A 22,956-nucleotide genomic window follows, 5' to 3' on the forward strand; every position below is an offset into this window, starting at 1 on the left:
AATTTTCGTTATTTTAAAATGAGAGGAAATCCCTCTATTTATAGACAACAAATGGTAGTGTGAACAAATATTTATTGTGGTTTATCAGAAATGTTACAACTATTTGGAAACGTTGCAATCCTTCAGAAAGGTCACAACCTTTAATAAAAGTCACAATTTTTCATAAAAGTCGCAATTCTTCGTAAAAGTCACAACTATTCATTAAAGTCGCAATTTTTCATAAAAAACACAACTTTTCATAAATGCCACAACTTTTCATGAAAGGGGAAGACTAATTTTGTAAATAAATAAATTTAAAGTGAATTTTGGTTTGTGGTGACGCCACGTAGGGGAGCATAATGATATTTAATAAAATAATTTAATTTAATATTCTCTAATTATTCCCCACTCTTTGTCGCACAAACCCAAACACAAAGCCACCATCGCTCTCTTCTACGCTGCAGATTTCTTCTTCACCATATATAACTTGAATATCCCTCGCTACCCATTTCCCCAATTCCAGCATTCGATTCGATTCGATTGTTGGCACAGAAATGGAGAATTCAGAAAGTAACAATAATAATAATAATAATGAAGCAGCCAAAACCACAGCGGTTGATGACAACACTCACCAATCAGGAAACCCTAATGGGTCTGATGGGAATGCTAGTCTGCAAGTGAATGCAAATGGGGAATCCGATGCTGCTCTTCATCAACCCGGAGCTTCACGGAGAACTCCTTTCACCGACCTTAGTCAGGTCGATGCTGATCTTGCTCTCGCCCGCACCTTGCAAGACCAGGTTTCATTTTCACTTTTTAACTCAACAACCTACTTTGTTTTTCTTTCTGAACAAAGGGTTTAGTATAAACTCTAATATGTTTGCTTCTTCAGGATTAGGGCTTTTTTCACATATCAGGATTCAATTTTTGTCTGTATATTTCTTAGAGACTTTGAATAACGTCTTGGGATAGAGTGATTTTTCAAGTGACTTTGATTGCACAACTTGTACATTATTCTAGAATAATGGTGGCACCATTCACTTGATTGGATTAACTCACAAGTATAACAGATTTAAGAGTCGAATTTATAAAGCTGTACCAGAAATAAGTAGTTCACTGAAAAGCTATCATAATCCCTAAAGTCAGCCTGTGCAAATAGTCTGTTTGCTGTAAAACATCGCTTCTAAAATTTTGAATCTGTAGTGGAATTGCAGCTAATCTTGAATGAACAAATTAATGTTGAATGTGTCAACTAGCATTTTTAATTTCTAATCCTTCTGAAGCATCAATGATGCCAACCCTAGACAGAGTAGAGATTGATCAAGAGGTTTTGGCAAGATGGAGGGAAGGGGGGAATGAGTTTTGTCCAGTGGCTGAGGATATTTGTTTTCTCGGAAACTGGTGTAGCAGTTTGCCATTTTGGTGGCTGAGATAGGATGCTGCTGCTAGGGAAATCATGGTTGTCTAGATGCACAAGATGAGAGACAGCTTATAGGCTAGTGGGGCAGAGTCAAGCCGATGAAAGCTATTCAGCTGCGAAAATAAAATGAAGTCAAAGCCAGAGAAACAAAGGCCATAAAAAAAGAAACTTTAACAGAAGGAGTATGGAAAGCCAAAAGAAAGAGGATCAAAATAAATAAAGAAATGTGAAAAAAGGAAACGGATAAATGAGGAGTAAGAGGGAGGAGAGGAAAAGGAAAAAAACACTAGAAAAGTAAGAAAACGTGTACCCCCTTTCGTAGCCCCCTTTGTAATCGAATCCTACTCTGCATTGGACAATAAATCTTTTTATCGAAAGAATAAGTAGAAAACCTAACTAGGAAGCTTTAAACTATGAAACTAGCAAATCAAGTAAAACACTTCCTAAAAAGAAACAGACTTTGCCTAGGAAGAGAAGTAAAATTAATGTCACACTTCTTCTAAAAATTACCTATCAAAATAAGGAAAGAAGTGACACTTTTTGACTCCAAAATACATGCCTAAGTAGGCATGTTCTTCAACCCCTTTTGGGCGTGTAATGGGGTTCCATGTGGGCCCAATCCTCCTCTTGAACTTGGACCATGAAATATGTGTAGCTCCTAGCTATCTTTTTGCTATAATTCTTGGGCTCTTCTTCCACGATAGGCATCTTCTTGATCTTCCGTTGAAGCCCATCAACCTTCACTTGCATCTCCTTAGTTTGAGACCTCAAGAATGGTCTTTGTGGTATTTCTATAGCTTCATCCTTGTCCATGGAACTATCCCTTATTCTTTGCTGGTGATCTTGAAATATAAAATGTAAAGGTTCATTTGATCTTATTTGGGACTTCAGAGGCATTACATGAAACTAAGATTTTTTCTTGAGGGAATGAAATCTTCTGTTTCTTGTTTCCCCCCTACAGTTTGAGCTTGTAATTATGAGATAAAGCCTTTCTGGTTTTTTTTTTGGGAATAGGAAAGGGCTTACATGATGCTTAGTATGAACGATGATGGGATTGATTATGGGAGTTGGGATGCTGGGAGCTATGGCCATGATGAGGATGAGGATGAAGATTTTGATGATCCAAGCGAAGAAGAAGATGATGGTAGTAATGTGGATGAGGATGATGAAGATGCATTTGATGTGCATGCTCATGAAGAAGCTAGTGAGGATGAGAACCAAGGTGTTGAGTTAGACCCATCAGCTTTTTCTAGTGATGAGGCCTATGCCAGAGCACTACAGGATGCTGAAGAGAGAGAAATGGCAGCTAGATTATTGGCCCTTGCTGGGATAAATGAAAGTAAGTCCTTTGTTGAAACTTATTTTTTACTGTTGTTTTTTGCCTCTTTATTCTCTTCTTTTATCGTGCAAACTATTGACAAATCTATGATTTTTAGTGTATGTTGGACAAACGCAAGATGAAGAGGATCGTGCTATTAATTCCCAGGTAATGATATTTAGCATTCTACTGAAGTTGGCTTAACTGTATTGCTTCTGAAAACAAATTGATATGATCATTCATATGCATTAGTTAATCAGTTTTTTCATATTCTAGCATGGATCTTACATCTTGAGCTCTCTGAGCTTCTTTCTTCATAAAATTAATAATCTCAACATTGATAAGTTTTGAGGTTGGTTAATATGATCAAATTCAAATAATCTTCATCCTGATCAATTGCATCCACCTACTGTCATCCTGTCCCATGGAAGGGACAACTGCATGCAGAATATGTTTACAATAGTTTCTGATATTAGTATGATACTAAGACATACGAATTTTGGGGAAGTTAAGAAATGTGGTAAATACAGAATCTGAACACACACATGGGTGCACACACATTTATTTCTTTAGATTCCTACTACATAAATGAAGTGTGCTTTTGCTGTTGTTGAAACCTTGAAGGATGTCGGTTGTCATGACCTGCAGACTTGGGGAATAAAATGATACCTGGAAAGGGGGTATTTGAGAAACAACTTACATTGTCTTACACTTTCTACTCTCAGTCCTTAAGAGTAGAACTTAGGTCACTGAAAATATGATAGGTTGTGCATAGAGAACCACAATCTTAAAAGTATCATCATGTATAATTAACAGCATCCCTATGTGTACGGAAGTACTTTTTATCAAAACATTAAGTGTACTACAGTCGTTTTATTCTATTAGTCTAGTTATTACCTGTACAACCAGTGATCATCACCATTGTCTTCCCTTAATAGCCCATTAAGTTCTAGCCCATCCTCTTTGGATCGTATATCAACACTGTTGCATATAGTAAAATTTTTTGTTACTTTAAAGCATGCTAATAAGGGAATATTGCTGAAGCTAGAGGAATTCTGCTTGAAGAAGCATAAGTTAAGCCTGTTCCCAAGTAAAAAAACAGAACTTCCATTTAGAAATTTTAGAATCATCGTATGCCTGCATTTCTTTGGGATGCACTAGTAACCAACATATTGTAAGTGCTTTTCTTTAAATGAATCAATCTAAATAGTTGTTTGTGGCTGCGGTGAAGACTAGATTAAGAGGTTATTACTTCTAATGGAACTTCCTTAGGGGAGCTGAGGTTACGGTAAAAAAACATGAAATGCATTTGGAACAATTTTTTTCTCAACGGGTATGGATCTAAATTGTGTAATTTGAAGATGAAATGTATTAAAAGATAGAAAGGGACAAAGAAGAGACGACTTGAAGAGTAACTGAATACAAAAGTCTCCTATTTTGTAGATTTGATATTCAAACACATTTTATTTAACCAAGAGGGACTAACCTTACTAAATTTAGCATTCCAACACTTTAATACAATAATGCACATTCTAATACAACCCATCAAACTTAAGATGGATAAAATCAATTTGAGTTTCCATATTTGAAAATATTGGGAACTAAATAGTCTTTAGACAACTTGCTAGATAGTCACGAGAGAAGTTCTAATAACCAAAGTTGCGCCATGAAAGTTATCATAGTAATTCCCGGAAGACCCCAGGAAATGGTTGTTGCAACTCCATTGGATGCGATCTGGTGTCGACGTAACAGTCATTGGCGATAAGTGCATTGTTGTCCTTACGATCACGGGTAATAAGAGTGGTTCATAATCGAGGTCTTTAAAGAGACAAGAATTGTAACATTACATCGAGAAGCAAACTATTTTGACTAAGTGAGTGGCGTTGGGCACAAATAGCAAGTAAAAAAGCTACATGTGTCTCTATTATGATTGCAAAAACTTGATACCAACAACAGAAACAATATACCCAGTATAATTCCACAAGTGTGGTCTGGGTAGGGTCGTATTACGAACCTTATCTTTGTAAGGTAGAGAGGTGGTTTTCGAAAGACCCTCAACTCAAAAGGAAAGTATCTGACAAGATTGAAAGAAAGATATAGCAAAGTATCAAATATACAAACAAATGCAGCAACAACTAGCAATAGACATCGAAGAATAAGAAACTATGCAATAACTAAATTATACTACTAAAAGGATAAGAAGAGAGGAGGTTAGCCACACAGAATGTGACAACACACAACTACCTACTAACTTTCTATCCTAATGCTCGACCTTTGTACCTTTCTATCTAAGTGTATGTCCTTAGTCTGCAGAAGATGTATCAATGTCCTGTCTAATCACCTCCCCCAGTTCTTCTTCGGCCTACCTCTACCTCTCCTAACATCTGCTATTACCTTCCTCTTGCACCTTTTAACATGCTCATCCTTGCACCTCCTCTTCACATGTCCGAACCATCTTAGTCTCTCTTTCCCGCATCTTGTCCACAGTGATGCCACTCCAGCCTTGCATCATATGACTTTGTTCCTAATTATAAGTTAGCACTCTTTTAGTCTACCAACAGTTTTATGCACGGAAAATTTAATCAGAAAGTTGATTAAATCAACAACTATTAATTATGTTTTCCTGTTTTCTCTGTAACAGTTAATTGATGATACTTTATTTACAAGAGAATGGACATTAATTGATGACACCATGTGAGGAAATAGGAGAAGGGAAGAGAATGGACATTAATTAATCATACTTTATTTACAAAACAACTCTATTTATGTGTGTGAGATAAAGTCAGTGTATTACTAACTCTAACATCGTAACGTTCTGATGCAATAGTACTTGTTATTCTAATAAAAGCAGCCATTAAAGAAGATTGTACAAAGCAACTACAAGAAGAAGAATAAAAACAAAGCCACATCCACTTCTGAAATATATACTAGTGCAGACTGTAGACCATTGGAAATTGAAACCTTGGTTACGGGGGTGCATTTTCATCACGTCATTGTACTCGGTCAAGTTCCATCCTACTCTTTTCTTTTTTGTTTTAGGGACTTTGAATTATTCTAAGTATATAGAAATCTGAACAAGGCACACAATTACGGAATAAGGTCTCAGGTTCAAATCCTAACAGAGGAAAAGCACTAGGTGATTTTTTGCCATCTGTTCAAGCCTTGCAGGCAGATTTACCTGGTACTTATATTGGTAGGAGATAATGGGTACCTCCTGCAATTAGTTGAGGTGCACGTAAGCTTAGATGGGACATCACAGTTATCAAAATAATCTCACGGATAACTAGTTCCAAACTTTTTATTACGTTCATAATAAATAAAATACCCTCAATTATAACACATTTTGGATTTAAGAAATAAATCTTCTTGTTTGAATTATATAGAAAATCAAAATATTTAAAACTTCAAAATTAATTAGTATGAAAACAATAGAATAATTTTGATAAGTGGAGGCAAAGCAAAAAATCCAATAAAACATCTGAGAAGTTATGCAGGGGAAAGATTTAACCTTTTAATAGGCTAGCTAAACAAGATCAACATTCACTATTTTCTGGGACCTTACATCTTTTTCTTCAATCTTATATTCTTAGAACTTTGTTGTCATGAATATAAGTTTTTTATTTTTGAAACTGGTAATGTTGTATTCCTCAGTAATGCTGGAGACCTCCAAAAAGGTAGTAACAAGCTAAACCAAGAGATTAACTATAGTAATCCTAAAAGATCTACTAACTGTTCAGCATTTTCTATACAATGTTCTTTACACCAAAAGTAGAAAGTTGCAATGCAGATCCCTTTCATTTTCTGAATGATGTTGAATCTATCTTCAAAGCGTCTTACATTCCTCTCCCTCCAGATAGTCCACAAGATACAATCTGGGATTATTCTCCACCACTTTTTCTGTGTCTTGCTTCCCCCTCTCCTAATCAATGAATGTTGTCATGAATATAAGTACCCTCGCAAAGGCAAAACCTAAGACTTTAGAAAGCACAAAAGCCCCAAGAGAAATGCCATTCACCTTTTCTACCATTTAAAAATAGGTTTCATATTAGATAGAATTAGAAATTAATTATTTTCCTAATATTATTTAGGAATAGACCTTTAATTATCCCCCTAATAGTTAGGACTTCAAAACCAACTAAATTAAGAGCTTTTTTTCCCATTCACGAGTCAGTGTCCCTTTTTTAGTAACTTCCCTGTAAATAGTTTTCGATGCAAAATTTTACGGCAATCTTTCATGATAAATGATGATACATATTAAGAAATATCACCTGCCTTAACTCACAATACACGACTTCTTCTTACGACAACCACAAAATAAAAAGGTAACTATTATATCAAATAAGAAAAAGATCCATCTAAACTATTTAATGCCCAAAATATTAATATTTTCTATATTGTTTAAGTAGGGAAAGATCTAAAACATAAGTATGGTAATTATAATTTTAATTCATCTTTTTAAAACTATATTTTGATATACTTTGCTGTTATGGATATATCTTATAAGGGGATTAAGTGTCGAATTTTCGTAGTATAGGTGTAAATATTTGATTTTAAAGTAAAAGGGGGATATATCTAAAATGTAATCATATTACAGAGTTGTTTAGTATAAGTAACTCTATTTATTATATTTAAATTACTTTCCTACTCAAATAATTCTTTGTTTTGGATGACTTTTTGGCCTTTCAATCAAATTTTACTCCAATGACAAATTTACAATAAAACAAGTATTAGAACAAATTGAAGGAAGAACCACTGAAGTGGATCAAAATTCCCTAAACATGTTTTGTTTATAATTTTGGTAATACCTAAACATGATTAATATGTATCATTTTGGAACTTTCAATTTGTTTGGTACTTTTATATTCTAAAGCAAGCACATTTTAAATATTATTTGTCATTTTAAAAATTTGTTCTCATCTGTACGAGGGACATACACGAACACTAAAACAATTTGTAGTAGTTAGGGATGTTAACTGCCATAGGATAAGGTTCATCTTTGGGCTGACAAGTGTCGAGGATCTTTGATATAAGTCAATTGGCCTTGGTGGTCTTTGCAGTGTTGCCTAAGTGTCTTGAACGGCTAACCATATTTTGTATTCGTAATCAATACAAACTTGGGAGTGAGCTATCCCATAAATGCGCCTCCTGATCAATATTACCTGTTTAAACATATTCTAAGTCCCTAATCTAAAAAACAACAGGTAAGGCTGAATCGAGCGAGAATCTAGAGTCTAGACTGCCGCCAATGTCGTGAATACGAGTTCACCCCTGTAATGCATCTTGGCTTGCTAAGGACCGTTTGAAGCATCTTTAAGAAGACATTTTAACGCCCTTTAGTATGCCTTTGTATGCTAAATGTAATATATTGTATATCACTAATATTTACATGTAACCAAATTTTAGTATTACTGTTCAAGCATGTACTCTATGGAACAGATATGAAATACCAAGTTTGGCTCTTGATAAATGTGAAAAATGTGAGGATCTAGCCAAACTGTTAAGGCAATAAATAAAGTGACGCAAAACATTTATGAACTTCCTTGAATGCTCTCATATATGATATACCCAATGTTGCATATTGTGTATCTGTAATGTTTTGTTCAAATAGTTCTATTAAAACTTGTGCTATAACAGTTTCTCCTTACAGTAGTGAGTAGTCTGAGCTGCTAGTTGCTTTATTTTCTTATTCAAATTTCCTTTTAATTTTTAGGGTATAGTTTAGTGAAATCCGTGATAGATCTACAAATGGCACACAGTAACTGATAGGTCAGACCGGTATATTTTATGGAAAATATTTTCTCATATTTATTGTTGTTGGCCCCACAAAACTGTCCTCATAATAATGCTATTTTGATGCATTTTTTTCAACTGAATTGATGGGCTCTTTGGGCTGAAGATTTTTTCCACCATGTTTTGCTTTCTCCTCCTTCCCTTTCTTCAATATAGATAAAATATTTTTTTTTTCATGTTTACTCGGGGTTTCTTGAGTCTTTGTTCATTGTTGCATCCAAATGCACACACAAGTGTATGTGGTCACCCAATTAATATAGTAACTTTTAAGAGCCAGATTGTTGAATCCAAAAGACTTATGATTAGCAAATATCCAATTTCATTTGTAACTATAATTAATTTTTTTTGACAAAAAAATTTGTAACTATAATTAATTGCAAATGTGTAAAGAGAGTTTGATTGGTATATTATTTTGTATGTCTTTTTTTTTTATGAGACAAGTAACAATTCATTCAATAAAAACTTTGCCACCCTAGAAAAAGGTGCTAAGTTGGAAACTTTACAAGCATCTAAACGGTGCTAACCTCTGCTCAAAACCCTATACAATTATTTATTGTCAATTTAATATACTAACTCTCGTACTTCCCCCCACATATTCTGTTTACACCAAAAAAAGAACAAGCTAAGACAATTCATCCTAATTTTCTCAGTAGAACTGCTAGTGCCTTCAAAATGTCTACCATTCCTTTCCTTCCACACTGTCCACCAAATGCAAGCAGGAATGATAAAGACTGTTTACACCAAATGCAACTAGTAATTGCAATAAATAACTAACTAAATTAAATAGCACCAATTCGAATTCACTTGGGGTTTTATCAATGACTTGGGAAATTCCAGGGCTACAACTTAAACAAGATTTCATGCACAATATCTTCACTTTAGAATCCTCATGGTTATCAAGTTATTGATTTACAAGGTTAATGATATGATTATGGTCTTCCGAACCTCTAATCACCTTCCACAATTGGCAACCTAACTACATCGTTGAGCGGGATAGATTGAGCCAACCATGGAGCATTAAACTTTCATCTTATTTCATAACCAAGCATGGTAACTTTAGGTATATCCCTATCCTAGATACAAATCAATCTAAGTTTTGACAAAATAAGATCATGCTCTTTGTATTCCACGTTCTATCTCTCTATTCCTCTCCTGAGTTCAAGAACAAACAAGATGTGTATTCTAATGGTGATCCAACATTACAATAGTTAATTCAAGAACTCAAGAATAACTTTTAGTGATAACCCATCTTCTCTAAAGAGTTGATACTATACAATCAATTGTAGCCACAACCCTAGAAAAAAAGACTTAGCCACTCATAATCCGATTCACAATGCTGGAATCTTTAATCATTCAAGAAATTGAAAGATTGAAAAGAGTTGGAATGAACACTAGAAATTAAAGAGTCTCATCCTCCAAGTCTCATCCTCCAAGTATATGAAAAAGAATAATAAAAATAACCAAAAATGAGTCTATTTATAGGCTAGAAAACGTGTCAAAATCTAGGGTTGCAGGTCCGCGACGCGGAGTCAAAGTGAACCTGCTTTGCACAACTTTTTGCCTTCTTCGCGATAGCTCTGCGATACGGAGTGGATATGAAGTCCCCTGGTCCAAAATTCTTTGAGACTGATTGTTACTCCCCAGCTCCGCGATACGGGGAGGAAGCGGAGCTGGGCTCCTTCTTCTCCGAGCTTTCTTTGTTACTTGCCTGCTTAGCTCCAAACCTCAGCTTCACTTTCATCTCATTTCTTTGCGTTCCAGCGTCTTCTCCACTAGTTTTCCATCCTCCACACACCTAATCACATTGGTTAGCCAAAATCACACAAACAAGATCAAACAATTGGTAAGTATAATGGATTTTGTTCTCGAATTTAGCTAAAATATGGGTTTCTCGTGGCTTTTAAGCATAAAAATACGCCCAAGATCATTCATCTGCAACATTGTTGTTTTTTTGATGTAAAATTCCTGCATATTTTAGAAAAGACGAATTTTGTGATATCTCATTAAGTTTGGTTTAACCATACGTGTGTATTTTGTTGTTCTTAGGATGCATGGGAGGACGTTGATCCTGATGAGCTTTCTTATGAGGTACTTCAGTTTGTTGAATTCCTGTTTCTCTTTTAGACATTTTTTGTATTCTACCTCACATGTTTGGTATTGTTCAACTGTCTGCACTGATGCAGGAACTTATAGCACTAGGTGAAGTTGTTGGAACTGAGAGCAGGGGGCTTTCTGCTGATACAATTGCCTCTTTGCCTTCAGTGATCTATAAGACACAAACTGCATCAGAAGGAACCACTGATTCGTAAGTTAACATATCCTATGCTGCTCTACTATTTCATACGTGAAATGTTTTGACGACTTGACATTTTTGCACTCCAGGTGTGTTATATGTAGATTGGATTATGAAGATGGTGACAAATTGACTGTGCTGTCCTGCAAACATACGTATCATTCTGAATGCCTCAACAATTGGTTACAAATAAACAAGGTATTGTAGAAGTACTACCCTCCAAAATAAATCCTTGAACTGTGAGGGAGAAGGATCTTGGCTAAGCCAATTAGTATCTTTTCGGTTATTGTTTGTAGGTGCTCCCCTACCTTTTGAACCTTTTTAAAAATCACACAAGTTTTATCTGTGATATGTGGCTCTAGCTGAGACTAAAAATTGTGGTTTAGCTCCATCATGGTCAGCTGATATATGTCAAGTTATTTGAAGAATCATGGTAGCTTTAAGTTTATCTGTGCTTCTTTTGCCAATGCATTTCACATTGAACTAGATTGTACTCTTCTCTTTTCCCTTTTTTTCTTTCTTCGACTCAAAAGGGAATATATGTCTTTTGTCAGTACTGTTTAGGGTGGTGATTATAGCTGTTACAGTGACTTAGATCCTGGGCTTGAGTTCCTTCATTTTCATCTGGCTATGTGCCAGATCGAATGAGATTGAGACTTCTTATCTCATTTTATGTAAACACAGTTGAATGGATATGGAGATTAAGATGTTGGATTTCCTTGCATATTGCATCATACTATTTTGCAAGAAAAATGTTAAGGCTGGTACTCACCATGTAATCCCATACAGCAAGGAAGCAGCTTTAGCCCAATCACTTGTCCCAGCTCCAAGCACCAATGAGTAGGCCATAGTTAGCTTCCCTCTCATGTCCCTGATGAGGCTACCACCCCCGTTAAGGCCATTTCTGCAGTTCCCATCAGAGTTAAACTTGAGAAAACAGGTAGGGAGTTGGTCCATTTTATTTAAACAATTTAGTTGAAGTGTGTATGGAACTACATACAAGCTGAATAATAGCATTCCAGTTAGGACATAAGTAAATGCTTTTAAAATGATTTGAGATGAGATGAGTCATAGTGGAAGCAATTAGAGATATGGATCTCCTAACATTTAACTTATCAGTCCATATTTGGAGCCACATCATGATCTCCATAGTACCCAAGTAGTTATAAATGACAGAATTGACAATGAAGCTAGTGACAGGATCTTTACATTTGAGCTTCTACCAGTTGATCATGAGCAACCTGTAAGAGGCAAGCTAGTGTAAGGAATACCAAATGGTCCACATGATTTTCCACACCTTATTAGGAAAATTACCATAACAAAGAGGTGATCAACAGTTTTAACATCAGGGTTTCTGCATCAAAAACATCTAGATGGAGCAGCAATACCAAACCTGGCAACTCGTGCATCAATAGGAATTGTCCCTCAATACCCTCCCCCCATAATAAATTTTCATCTTGAAAGGCACATATATATGCCACGTCTTGGAGTCGATCCAGCATTTGGGCTTCCTATGTCTTAGCAGATGCCAAGCTGTGCCACAGAAAATTGCCTTTTGTTGCCTGGTGTTCAAAATGGTCTATCAGGCACATCATGAGGTAATTGGAGATTCATATTGTTAAAAAAGTTCAAGATTTCAGTTGGAATATATTGTTCTCGGCCTTTCCATTCCCATTCAACATTAGCTATGGTCAATGCAACAGTGGTAAGTTTAGGTTTGCTGCCTTCTAGAAGTAATTTTCATAGGGGACCAAAAGTGATCCAATTATCATACCAGAAAGATATTTCACCTCTCCCAACCTGCCATTTAATATGTACATCAACAAGATGTTTGATCTTAGCCATAGCTACCAAGATTGAGATTGGCCAGGATTAAGTTTCTTGGACTCTTCACTTTTGGTGCCGCACCCATGTCGACACTACATGGGTGTAGGGGTGGGATCCATGTCCGTTTGGTCAACCAATTTTGGGTACTTTGACCAAAATCGATGGGGAATGTCTAGACAGTTTTAATGATTTATGTAATCAATGCAAAAGCTAAGGTGAAACTGAAGAAAATGGAATACCTTTTATATAGAAATTTCTGTGTCACTCCTTTTCCTTTAATCTCTGTCCAATATTCTCTTCAAGTTCTCCACATAATATCTCATAATTTAGGTTTTATAACTCTAATTTTTTAGATATTTTAATTATTTTTAGGCGAATCCCCGCACTCGTATCCATACATAGATCCATATCCCTGAATCTTAAAAATTAGATCATGAAGGATCCGACCTCTAGATCCGCACCCGTATCGGACACCCGCACCCTAGTCCGAGCAACTTAGGGCCAAGATGGCTTTTTCTTTTTGAAACTGGTAAATGTATTTTCCTTAGCAAGTCCTCAATGCTGGACACCATAAAGAAGTGTTAGATAAAAAACAAATAGAAAAGAAGATACTCACAGAGATCTTAATAAACCTACAAAATGATCTATATCCTCTAAACCTACTTCTTTACACCAAAAGTAGAAGATAATATATAATTCCATTTAACTTTCTAAATGGAATTGGTTCTATCTTCAAAACACCTCCCATTCCTCTCTCCAAAGTGTCCACCGGATGCATTGTGGTATGATCCTCCACCACTTCTTTTGACTTTTGCTGCCTCCTCTTTTCATCCAGCACTTGCGCAAATCTGCAGTATTCTTAGGCATAGTCCAACTAGTCTTTGTTATGTTGAGAAATAAAGACCAAAGTTATTCTGTCAAAGTGTTGTGTAAAACATATGACCATTTGTTTCATCTGTCTCATTGCATAAGAAGCACCTGGTAACTATGCCTTTTTCTTCAAAACTTCTTGTGTTCAGGCATGCTCTTTTAACCACCAAGCAAGTAAAGCATTTTACCTTGGTTAAAGCTGGTCTCATCCATTAGTTTCTCCAAAATGTTTGGTTGCCCTCTATACGGTACTCTTCCTTCCATTCTGTAAACCCTTTTAACAGAGAATTGCCCATCAGTATTGTGTTTCCATCTTAATGTATCTGGTTCAGCAGTTCTGAAATCATCAATCCTACTTGGCAGACTAGCCACTTTATCAATCTCTTGAAGGATAAGTTCCATCCATGTGCACTGCACATATCTTAAATGGTACCATCTGGGTTGTTGCTTAGGATAAATAGGTCTGGAAAAATCCCCATTAATGGACTTGGCTCCTTTTAGAATTTTATTTTTTTCCATCTCCAACTATCTTTTGCAAGTTTCTTCCCCTTTTGGGCCATAGGGCTCTAATGGTCTTCCAGACTCAAATCCCATGAGCATCAGTTCTCACATTGGTACACCATGGGTTGAGTTCACCAAACTTGTGTCTAATCACCTCCCTCCAGAATGCATGTTCCTCCCTATTGTATCTCTAGAGCCATTTAATCAATAAGCTATTGTTTTGTGCTCTCAGATGTCTGATGCCCAAACCACCATACCACCCTGCTCTCTACTCTACATTGTTGTATGCATTGACTAGTTTGTATCCGTTGCCCTCTTTACACCCAGGCCACGAGAATCTCCTCCTAAGTTTGTCCAATTTTTTCATAACCTTGGAAGGTAAGGGAAATAGAGACATTACATATGTATGAAGTGCATCAAGTACAAAATTGATAAGGATGAGCCTCCCTCCCAATGATATGTATTGTGCCTTCCACCTAGTCTGCCTCTGTTCTGTTTTCTGTATAACTCCAGCCCAAATGTCCCCTACTTTGTGTTCACTGCCCAGAGGCATACGAAGGTACGTAGTAGGCATATTTTCAACTTTGCATCCTAAAAGGATGACAAAGATTTTGGATGTTTGGCACCTCCTTTATTAGGAACAAACTGGTTTTTTCGCCGTTAACTTTTGAACCAGAAGAAGCTTCAAAAATAGTGAAAATCATTTTGATATAACCTATTTGTTCAACCCTTGGCTCACAAAAGACCACCGTGTCATCTGCATAATGTAGGTGACGTACTTCCATTATTTCCACCCTGCTATCTCCTATCTCAAACCCTTTAATCCATCTATTCTTTAATGCTATCTTTATTATGCTATCAAATCCCTCCATTGCCAGTATAAACAAGAAAGGAGACAGAGGGTCACCTTGTATAAGACCCCTTTTAGAATCAAAAAAGCCCTACATGATTCACCAGAATAGAGAACTTGATAGTTTTAATGCAAAAATCAATCCATTTCAACTATTTCTCACCAAATCCCATTTGCCTGAGAGTATTCAACAAGAATCTCTGGTTGACATGATCGTAAGTTTTTTCTATGTCTAGCTTACACATGATACCAGCTTCTGCACCTTTAAGTCTTGAGTCCACACACTCGCAATCAATCAAGGTTGCATCCATGATATTTCTTCCTTTTATAAATGATATTTGATGCTTGTTAACCACCTTCTTGAGTCTTTCGACCAGTATTTTTGCCTCAATCTTGTACATTTCACCTATGAGACTTATATGTCCTTCTTTGGGATCAAGGCTATGAATGTTGTATTGAAGTTTTTCTTAAACTTCTGATATTTCATAAAAATATTGGAGAGTCTTTAGGATGTCCTCCTTCATAAGTTCCCAAAACGCCAGAAAAAAGGACATAGGGAATCCATCAGGCATGGGTGCCTTCTCCATAGCACACAATTTAATGTCTTCTAAGATTTCATCCTCTTTAAATTGTTTTTGTAGCTCCTCTTGTTCTTCTGCTGAGACCCTTGTAGCTTCATGTAACATTAATTCTGGCCTCCACTCTTTTGTCTTTTTCTACAAGTTCTTGTAGTAATTTTGTTGTATTGCTTCTTTGATCTCTTCTGGCTATGTCACCCCCCCCCCTCCCCCCTCCACCTTCAGATTATCTATGGAGTTTACCCTTTTGTGACCTATAGCTATCCTATGGAAGTATTTTGATTTGTTGTCTCCCTCCTGTTTCAACCATTGTATCCTTCATCTTTGTCTCCAAGCTATGTCCTCATTGCTTGCAACTTCTTCAAACTCCTTAGTTAAGTTTGATTTCTGAAATGCGTCGTCATCTGTGAGAGCTCTTTGTTCTTGAATTGCCTCCAAGACTGCCAATTGGTTTAGAATGTCACCCTTTCTTTGTCTCCAATTGCCCTGTTATTTCTACTCCAATCTTTTAACTTTTCTTTAGCAATTTTAGTTGCTCAGCTAAAATATAGCCAGGCCTCCCATTAACAACAAAAGCTCTCCACCACCGTCTTACCTTTTCTTTTAATCCTTCTACCCTCAACCACCAACTTTCCAATTTGAAATGATTTTTCTTGAAGTTCAACTCTTCACGGGATAACATGATTGGATTGTGGTCAGATCCTATCTTTGCCAGTATTGTTTGTTTAATGAGAGTAAGTTGCTCTTCCCATAATGAAGAGTATAAGAATCTATCAATTCTTGAGGCACTTCTATAATTCTCCCCCCTTCCCCAAGTATAATCCAAAATAAAGGAGGATCCACAAGTTCCATCTCTTCTATGCATTTGGAAAACTCAACCATTGCTTCATTTATTCTGAAATAATTTGTTCTTTCACTGGGATCAGTGTTTTGGACGGCGAGAGGCGACAAGGGCCTGCCTCGCCACGCGGCGAGGCGCTCGCCTTTTTGAAGCGCGGCGCCAATTAATACCAAAAATTAAAAATATTTAATTGCATATATAAATATCCAAAATCTCAATAGCAATAACATATATTGGCAAATATTTCAATTCAAAAACTAAAAGTAGATACTAAAAGTCTAGAACTTTAAAGACCCAATAATTCAAAAGGTAATACTAGAAATCTAAAAGGCTATTCTTCTTCAAAACCATCCAACTCTTGAAGATCAACATCCTCTACATCATTATATTGCTCCTCATCGTAGTCTTCATCAATTAGTGTCCGAGTCCTACTTGAAGTTGAACTTGTAGATGTAGTTTCTACTCCTTTGCCCTTGTCAAGTTCTCTTGATCTTGAAGAAAGTCCCCTAAGATGATAGATACTCTCATCAGCTCCAATTGCCGTAGCAACACTACCCCAAGTAAGATCATCATCCTCATATACTAGTTCATCTTCTTGATCTTCGGGGCATCCAACTAACCATTCATTTGAATAATCAATGTTATCCAAGCGAATTGGATCAATGAGATCGCGAGCATCATAACGACGTTTCAATGTTCTATTGTACTTAATGTACACTAGATCATTGAGACGCGATAGTGCAAGCCTATTCCTCTTTTTGGAATGAATCTGCGCATAAGTTATAGATATTAACTAATAGATATTAACTAATAGATATTGATACTAATATAATATGGAAATTATGATATAATTTTTTTACTTACATGTTCAAACACACTCCAATTTCGCTCACATCCGGATGACCTACAAGTTAGGCTTAATACTTTCATGGCAAACTTTTGCAAGTTTGGTGTTTCACTACCAAATAGTGACCACCATTCCACTATAATAAAATAAATTTAAAGGTTAATGAGTATAAATAAGTCGAATAATTTAAGTAAGAGCTAAATCAACTCGCTTACCCGGTGACCTTGGGTCTAGCTCTTTTAGCCGGACCACAACCAAATAGTCCACACGCCATTTTGTACCTAGGAAGCTCAGCGACTAGTAAATCTTGTATTGATGTATCGGGGATCATCTTCTCAACACATGCATAATACTCGGTCCACAAACTCTGTAGTAAAGTTCCCTCTTCTTGAGCTTTATAATACAATCCTGGGTTCAAAACATGGCCTGCAGCATGCAAAGGCCGATGGAGTTGATCTGACCACCTTGCATCAATAATTTCAAAAGCTTTCTCATATTGCTTCTTAATTCCATGGCAACTTCTTTCTCAAAGTTTCCTTTGCAAATTTACTTGAAGTCCATTCGGTTGAGAGGACTAAAGTTCTCAAGTTTTTTCTTTGTATGTACATAGCTCTCAAAGTTAAGAACGCCGTTGCAAATCTTGTCGTGGTCGGTTTCACCAAATTTCTTTCCTTGGTGAATTTTCTCATCAAGTTTAACAACAATGGCCTTTGACTAATGTAAGAATGGATTCTGATGGCCTTCTTAAAAACTGTTAAAGTAAGATTATATTAATTAGTAGCTAATGAGTATTAAAATTGACTAGAAAGAAAGTGAAAGGATAGGAGAGTGATATTACCGGAAGCATATGGCTTAACCTTGAATATGTCACCAAACATCAAGTTGATGCAATGAGCGGCACATGGAGTCCAATAAATGTGTGGGTACGCACCCATCATCATGCTTCCCGCTTTAACATTCTCACTAGCATTATCAGTGACAATTTGTACAACATTTTCCGGTCCAATTCTTTCAATAGTGCTTTCAAACAACTTGTACATTTTGGTGGAATCGGTAGATTCATTGCTAGCATCAACAGAACCAAGAAATACACTATCGATTTGAGAATTCACTAAAATATTGATGATCATTTTACCATTTCGTGCCGTCCATTTGTCCATCATAATGGAACATCCAAACTTTGTCCATTGCACTTTATGTTCATCAACATTTTTTTCCACTTTCCCCACCTCTTTTGTTAGGTGAGTAACTCTAACTTCATGGAATGTAGGAGGCTTCATTCCAGGGCCATGTTGTCCTACTGTCTCAATAAATTTATCAAATGATTTGTGATTGACAGAATTAAAAGGGAGCCCCGCATCATACATCCATATTGCGAAAGTACTTACCGCATGCTCTCTTAGAATTCACTTTGTTTCATCAATTCCTTCTCCTTTTTCAAAGCCTCCTTTTTGTGTTGATTTATGTGGAAAATAGAGATTCATAGGGCCTTTCGTCACATTCCGTGCGGTGGATGATGCACCTCCACTAGAAGATATCTTTGGAGTTTTGGAGGGAGGTATCATTTCCGCATACTCATCCATATCATCAACATCATCAATATCAATATATTCTTCCGGCAGCCTCACTTGAAATTTGGGATTATTAGCGATTTTATTTTGCATATAAGCCTTTACTTCTTCTCTAATCGCAGACGGACAAGCTGTACATTGTTTAACATTCTTGAAACCACTCACTAAATGTTGCTTGTGTCGAGTTATTCCACCATTAAAAGTACTCCCACAAAAGTTACAATTAGCCGAATCTTTCTGTGCTGCTTGAGTACCATAATTCCATCCAATGTCCCTCTTTTTGCTAGCATCCGCCATTTAATTCACTATTGTACAATACAACAGATACTATATTAATTACTATTGAAGAATTAATTTTATTTTTTTAAAATAATAGACAGCACAGTGAAAGCAGTAGGCATTCAGCAACATTTTACAGTGAACAAAGAAAACAGAGGAAAAAAACAGAGCAGTGATATATGATTTAACATGACATGTAATTTAAATGATACCATTTTTATAAAAAATAAAAAAATGTAAGATATATTTTAAAAGAGAGAAATACGGTGTAGAACTGTAGATACTAGATCAAAACAAAAATTTGAATGTTTTTCTAAATTCCAAACGTAAATGAAATTTGCATACTTAAGTACTGATTTTTCAAGTAAATTAAATTAAAATTTCAAAAACAAATAAATAATTCTAACAGTAGTTAAATGGGTCTTTTAACGTCATTTGTATTTTATCTTTGGTACCCCTGAAAACAAAGCAATGAAGAAACAGAGTAAATAAAACAGAGCAGAGATTAGAGAAGGCAGCAAAGCAGTAGTATCAGAACTTCAGATTTCAGAATTTCAGATTCACTTCACAAGAAATTGAACAGAAGAAAAGAAGAGAAGAAACGAAGTGAAGAAGAGAAGAGAAGAAGAAAGAAAAGAGGCCATACCTTTCAATTCGCGAGGAAGAAAGTAAGAGAAGAAGAGTCAACTGAAGGAGAAGAAGAGAATCGCGAGGTTGAAGAGAGAGTCGTGACTGAGTCCCAAGTTTGGAAATATGAAAAAAAAACCCTAATTTTGACTAATATTAAGTCTAAGACCTTTTTAAAATTTTTAAAACTAAAAGGCGCCGCCATTTAGGTCGCCATTACGTCGCCTCATGTCGCCTAATTGGTCTCGCCGCGCCTCACTGAGAAATGGCGTGACATGCTCGCCTCGCCTCGCCTTTGAGCCTTTGGCGAATGGCGAGCGCCATTAAGAACACTGACTGGGATATCTGATTACATTAAAATCACCTCCCACCACCTAAGGTCCTGCCCACCTTCCCCCCACTGAATATAGCTCCCCCCGTAACTCTCTTCTTCACACCCTTTTACAATCAACATACACTGCTGTCACTAACCAAAAGAAATGATAATTTTCTCTGTACATTTTACACGTTATGCTTTGGTTGCTATGTTCTTCCATTTCCCCTTTCCTCATTAATCCCCCTTACATTCCAGGACACAATCCTTGAGTTCTTTTGGAATTGTGTAGTTATTATTATCTGAGGTTTTGCCCTTTCCTGCGCATCTCTCCAAGTTTTTCTTTTGATCCATCTTCATGCACAAAGCATAAGCCTCTTTTTCACATCCCATAGCTGCTCCAAAGGCTTGCCCTAATTTGATCACATTAAGGTGTACCCAGATCGTAGCCTTTGTCTCCATCATCACTTTCGTGAGATTGTCTTCTATGCTCAATGGTTCTGGTTCATTGTATCTGACCAACTGATTCTCCTAAGTTTCCCGAAAGGAAGAATCTCCCCTGCTCATACAGTAACTATTTGTCTCCCCTTCGATAGTTATGATATATACTTCTTGAGTCATGTTCTCTGCCTGAGCCTCCTCGATTATCTGATTTCTGATTTTTTGTTGTTGTTCTTCTTCTTCCATTTGTATGTGTTTTCCCAGTTCCTAGTCCAATATCTAGGGCTTAAAACGATATAAGTTTGGCTTCTATACTATCCAGCTGTATATCGTTATCACCTCGATCCGCTATCATCTCCACCTCCATCAAACTGCATGTCGCCGGTGACTCCACCCATACCAGCAGTGAGCATATCAGCCAATTAGGACGATCTCTGTCTTTGTGTAGTTAGAGGATGAGACCTCTAACAATATTTGGCTATCATAATTCTTTCTAAGAGATTTTCCAGTTCTAAGGTTCCACCACTGTTTGATAGAAAAGGCCATGCAATATCCCATATTTTCCTGAAATTTGTACCTCCTTCACAGTAAGGCAGACTCAGTTTATCCCAAGCAGATGAATGACGCCTTTTCCTGTCTGTTGTGCCCCCTCAAAAGAGTGTAGCCGACATTTTCTCCAAATGCTCAATGGTACCTTTAGGAGGATGCACAGCAGTAAGCATATGAGTAGACATGGCCAAAATAACATGTCTGATAAGGACACACCTACCACCAGAAGAAAGTAGTTTGGAGTGCCAGCCATTTATCTTATTGATCACATTATTAACCATCTCAGAAAAGATAGAGATGTTTTCCCTACCAATAAACAATGGGCAACTGAAGTATTTGATAGGTAAGAACTTGTGCATAATACCTGTAATGAGTTCCAACTCTTTTGATTGAATCGGGATGAGGGTTGGGAGCCATAATGACACAACACTTGTATTTATTAATCCTCTGTCCTAAGAACTTTTCATAGCAGACTATGGAGTGGATAAATCGACGTTAGCTAGAATGAATCTGAATTGTTGAATTTTATATTTGTTAATGTATTATGGTGCATCAGAAGGGATAACTGTCTATATTTTGATCTTAACTTACTATGAGTTTCTCTATCGAAGTAACAAACTGCTTTTATTTGACAACTCACAGTAGTATGCTCTTTGTCCATCCTTGTGGACTTTGGAAGTGGTTAGAAAGGGTTGCTCTACATCAGCAGAGCCTCTAGTGATGGGGGTAATTGTCTGGGATGGGGGTGGGTGATCAGCCCATGCGTCCTTCCTTTCCAACGTATATTAATGAATCTTTCACATATACCTGTCCAAATTGTTGAATAATACTAATATATTGTTGCTTTTTAGTATTCATTTCTGAGATTTCTTCTATATAAATTTTGGAGGGCTGCAGTTGATTTTTGTATCTGATTTTGTGGATGCAGGTGTGTCCGATATGTAGCACTGAGGTCTCCACCTCTGGAAACAGCTAGTGTACCTGGAGAGAGGCTATTCACAATACAATACAATACAATGCAATATTGATAGTAATAGAGAGATTGATCTCTCTGCTTGTTTGACCATTTTTGGTTCACTCTGGCTGGCTTCCTTTGTTCTGTTTCTCATAAAAAAATATATTATGATTCATGAATGTACATCGTATTTCTGATAATTCCTTCTCATTTGATAGTATTTTAGTTTTTTTTACAGTGCCTTCCTCTTTCATTCTCTCTATTTAAAGTGTTCTCTCAAATTTAGTTTGAGAAATTAGTTGAAAATAAGATTGTAAAGTTGCATCCATAAAATTTACTATCCAAGTGAACCAACATAGATATATTACCACAACTTTTTCAACACAAGATCAAACCGTTTTCTTGAGTTCCTTATTCCCGACTTTAATTAATTATGTTTTGCCACACCATAAAATGATTTTCTACCAACTCTTTATTTATTCTAAACGTAAACATTTAAATGATTAATCAGTTAACCATATTTGGTTTAATTAGTATTATTACATCATTGAATAACCAATTCCGATAGTAGTTCCTTTGCATCCATATGATTCTTTGAATATCATCTTTTCCTCCTTAATTGAGACGCAAACAAGATGTTAGACTTGAGTTGGTTCAAGCATAGGTCTGGTGACTCGATCTCTTGCTTAGTAAAAGGGTCTCTATATTGGCAAGTAGGATTTAGCCGTCGCCTATATGGAAGAATATGACAAATTGATAATTTTGTTGGCGAAAAAAATTCCTAATCGATCTGTTTCAATTTTTTTATACAATATTTCCTTACTAGTTCTTTTAAACAATGCTCCCAACTAAGAAGATGATGACAAAATATAAGATGTACTAGGTTTCCTGCAAAAATTCCTCCATAATGGAATTGTTCCAATAAATTGATCTGTAAATAAGCATGATGAGCAGAAATGAACCGCAATTTTTACTGGTAAAATATTTCAATCTCGTGGACGAGAAAATGCAATAATAGAGGAATTTCTGTTTACATACATGTAGGGAACATTGTTAAAAGAATGATTGTAGACACATAAATTTTGTTGGATTCAATTAATATGTTTG

At 36.3% G+C, this 22,956-nt stretch overlaps 3 protein-coding genes across 3 annotated transcripts; 1 reads left to right on the top strand and 2 right to left on the bottom strand.

Annotated features, from left to right (window-relative positions):
- Positions 1-374: 374 nt before the first annotated feature.
- LOC102601923 (E3 ubiquitin ligase BIG BROTHER-related-like) lies at positions 375-22,086 on the top strand. Its single transcript, XM_006365528.2, has 7 exons — positions 375-779; positions 2,414-2,738; positions 2,836-2,885; positions 10,554-10,595; positions 10,691-10,812; positions 10,890-10,998; positions 21,823-22,086. The coding sequence occupies exons 1-7, from the start codon at positions 534-536 to the stop codon at positions 21,868-21,870; spliced, it is 942 nt and encodes a 313-aa protein (XP_006365590.1). The 5' UTR covers positions 375-533; the 3' UTR covers positions 21,871-22,086.
- Positions 16,490-17,587, bottom strand: LOC107058606 (uncharacterized). Its single transcript, XM_015304498.1, has 2 exons — positions 17,132-17,587; positions 16,490-17,036 (listed from the first exon to the last, which is right to left on the bottom strand). Exons 1-2 carry the CDS (start codon positions 17,195-17,197, stop codon positions 16,599-16,601), a joined length of 504 nt encoding a protein of 167 aa, XP_015159984.1. The 5' UTR covers positions 17,198-17,587; the 3' UTR covers positions 16,490-16,598.
- On the bottom strand, positions 17,769-18,904 carry LOC107058605 (uncharacterized). The gene is made up of 2 exons (XM_015304497.1): positions 17,972-18,904; positions 17,769-17,865 (listed from the first exon to the last, which is right to left on the bottom strand). Exons 1-2 carry the CDS (start codon positions 18,479-18,481, stop codon positions 17,809-17,811), a joined length of 567 nt encoding a protein of 188 aa, XP_015159983.1. The 5' UTR covers positions 18,482-18,904; the 3' UTR covers positions 17,769-17,808.
- Positions 22,087-22,956: the final 870 nt, after the last annotated feature.

This window comes from Solanum tuberosum, unplaced genomic scaffold, assembly GCF_000226075.1.
Source record: "Solanum tuberosum cultivar DM 1-3 516 R44 unplaced genomic scaffold, SolTub_3.0 scf00568, whole genome shotgun sequence".
Taxonomy (NCBI): Eukaryota; Viridiplantae; Streptophyta; class Magnoliopsida; order Solanales; family Solanaceae; genus Solanum; species Solanum tuberosum.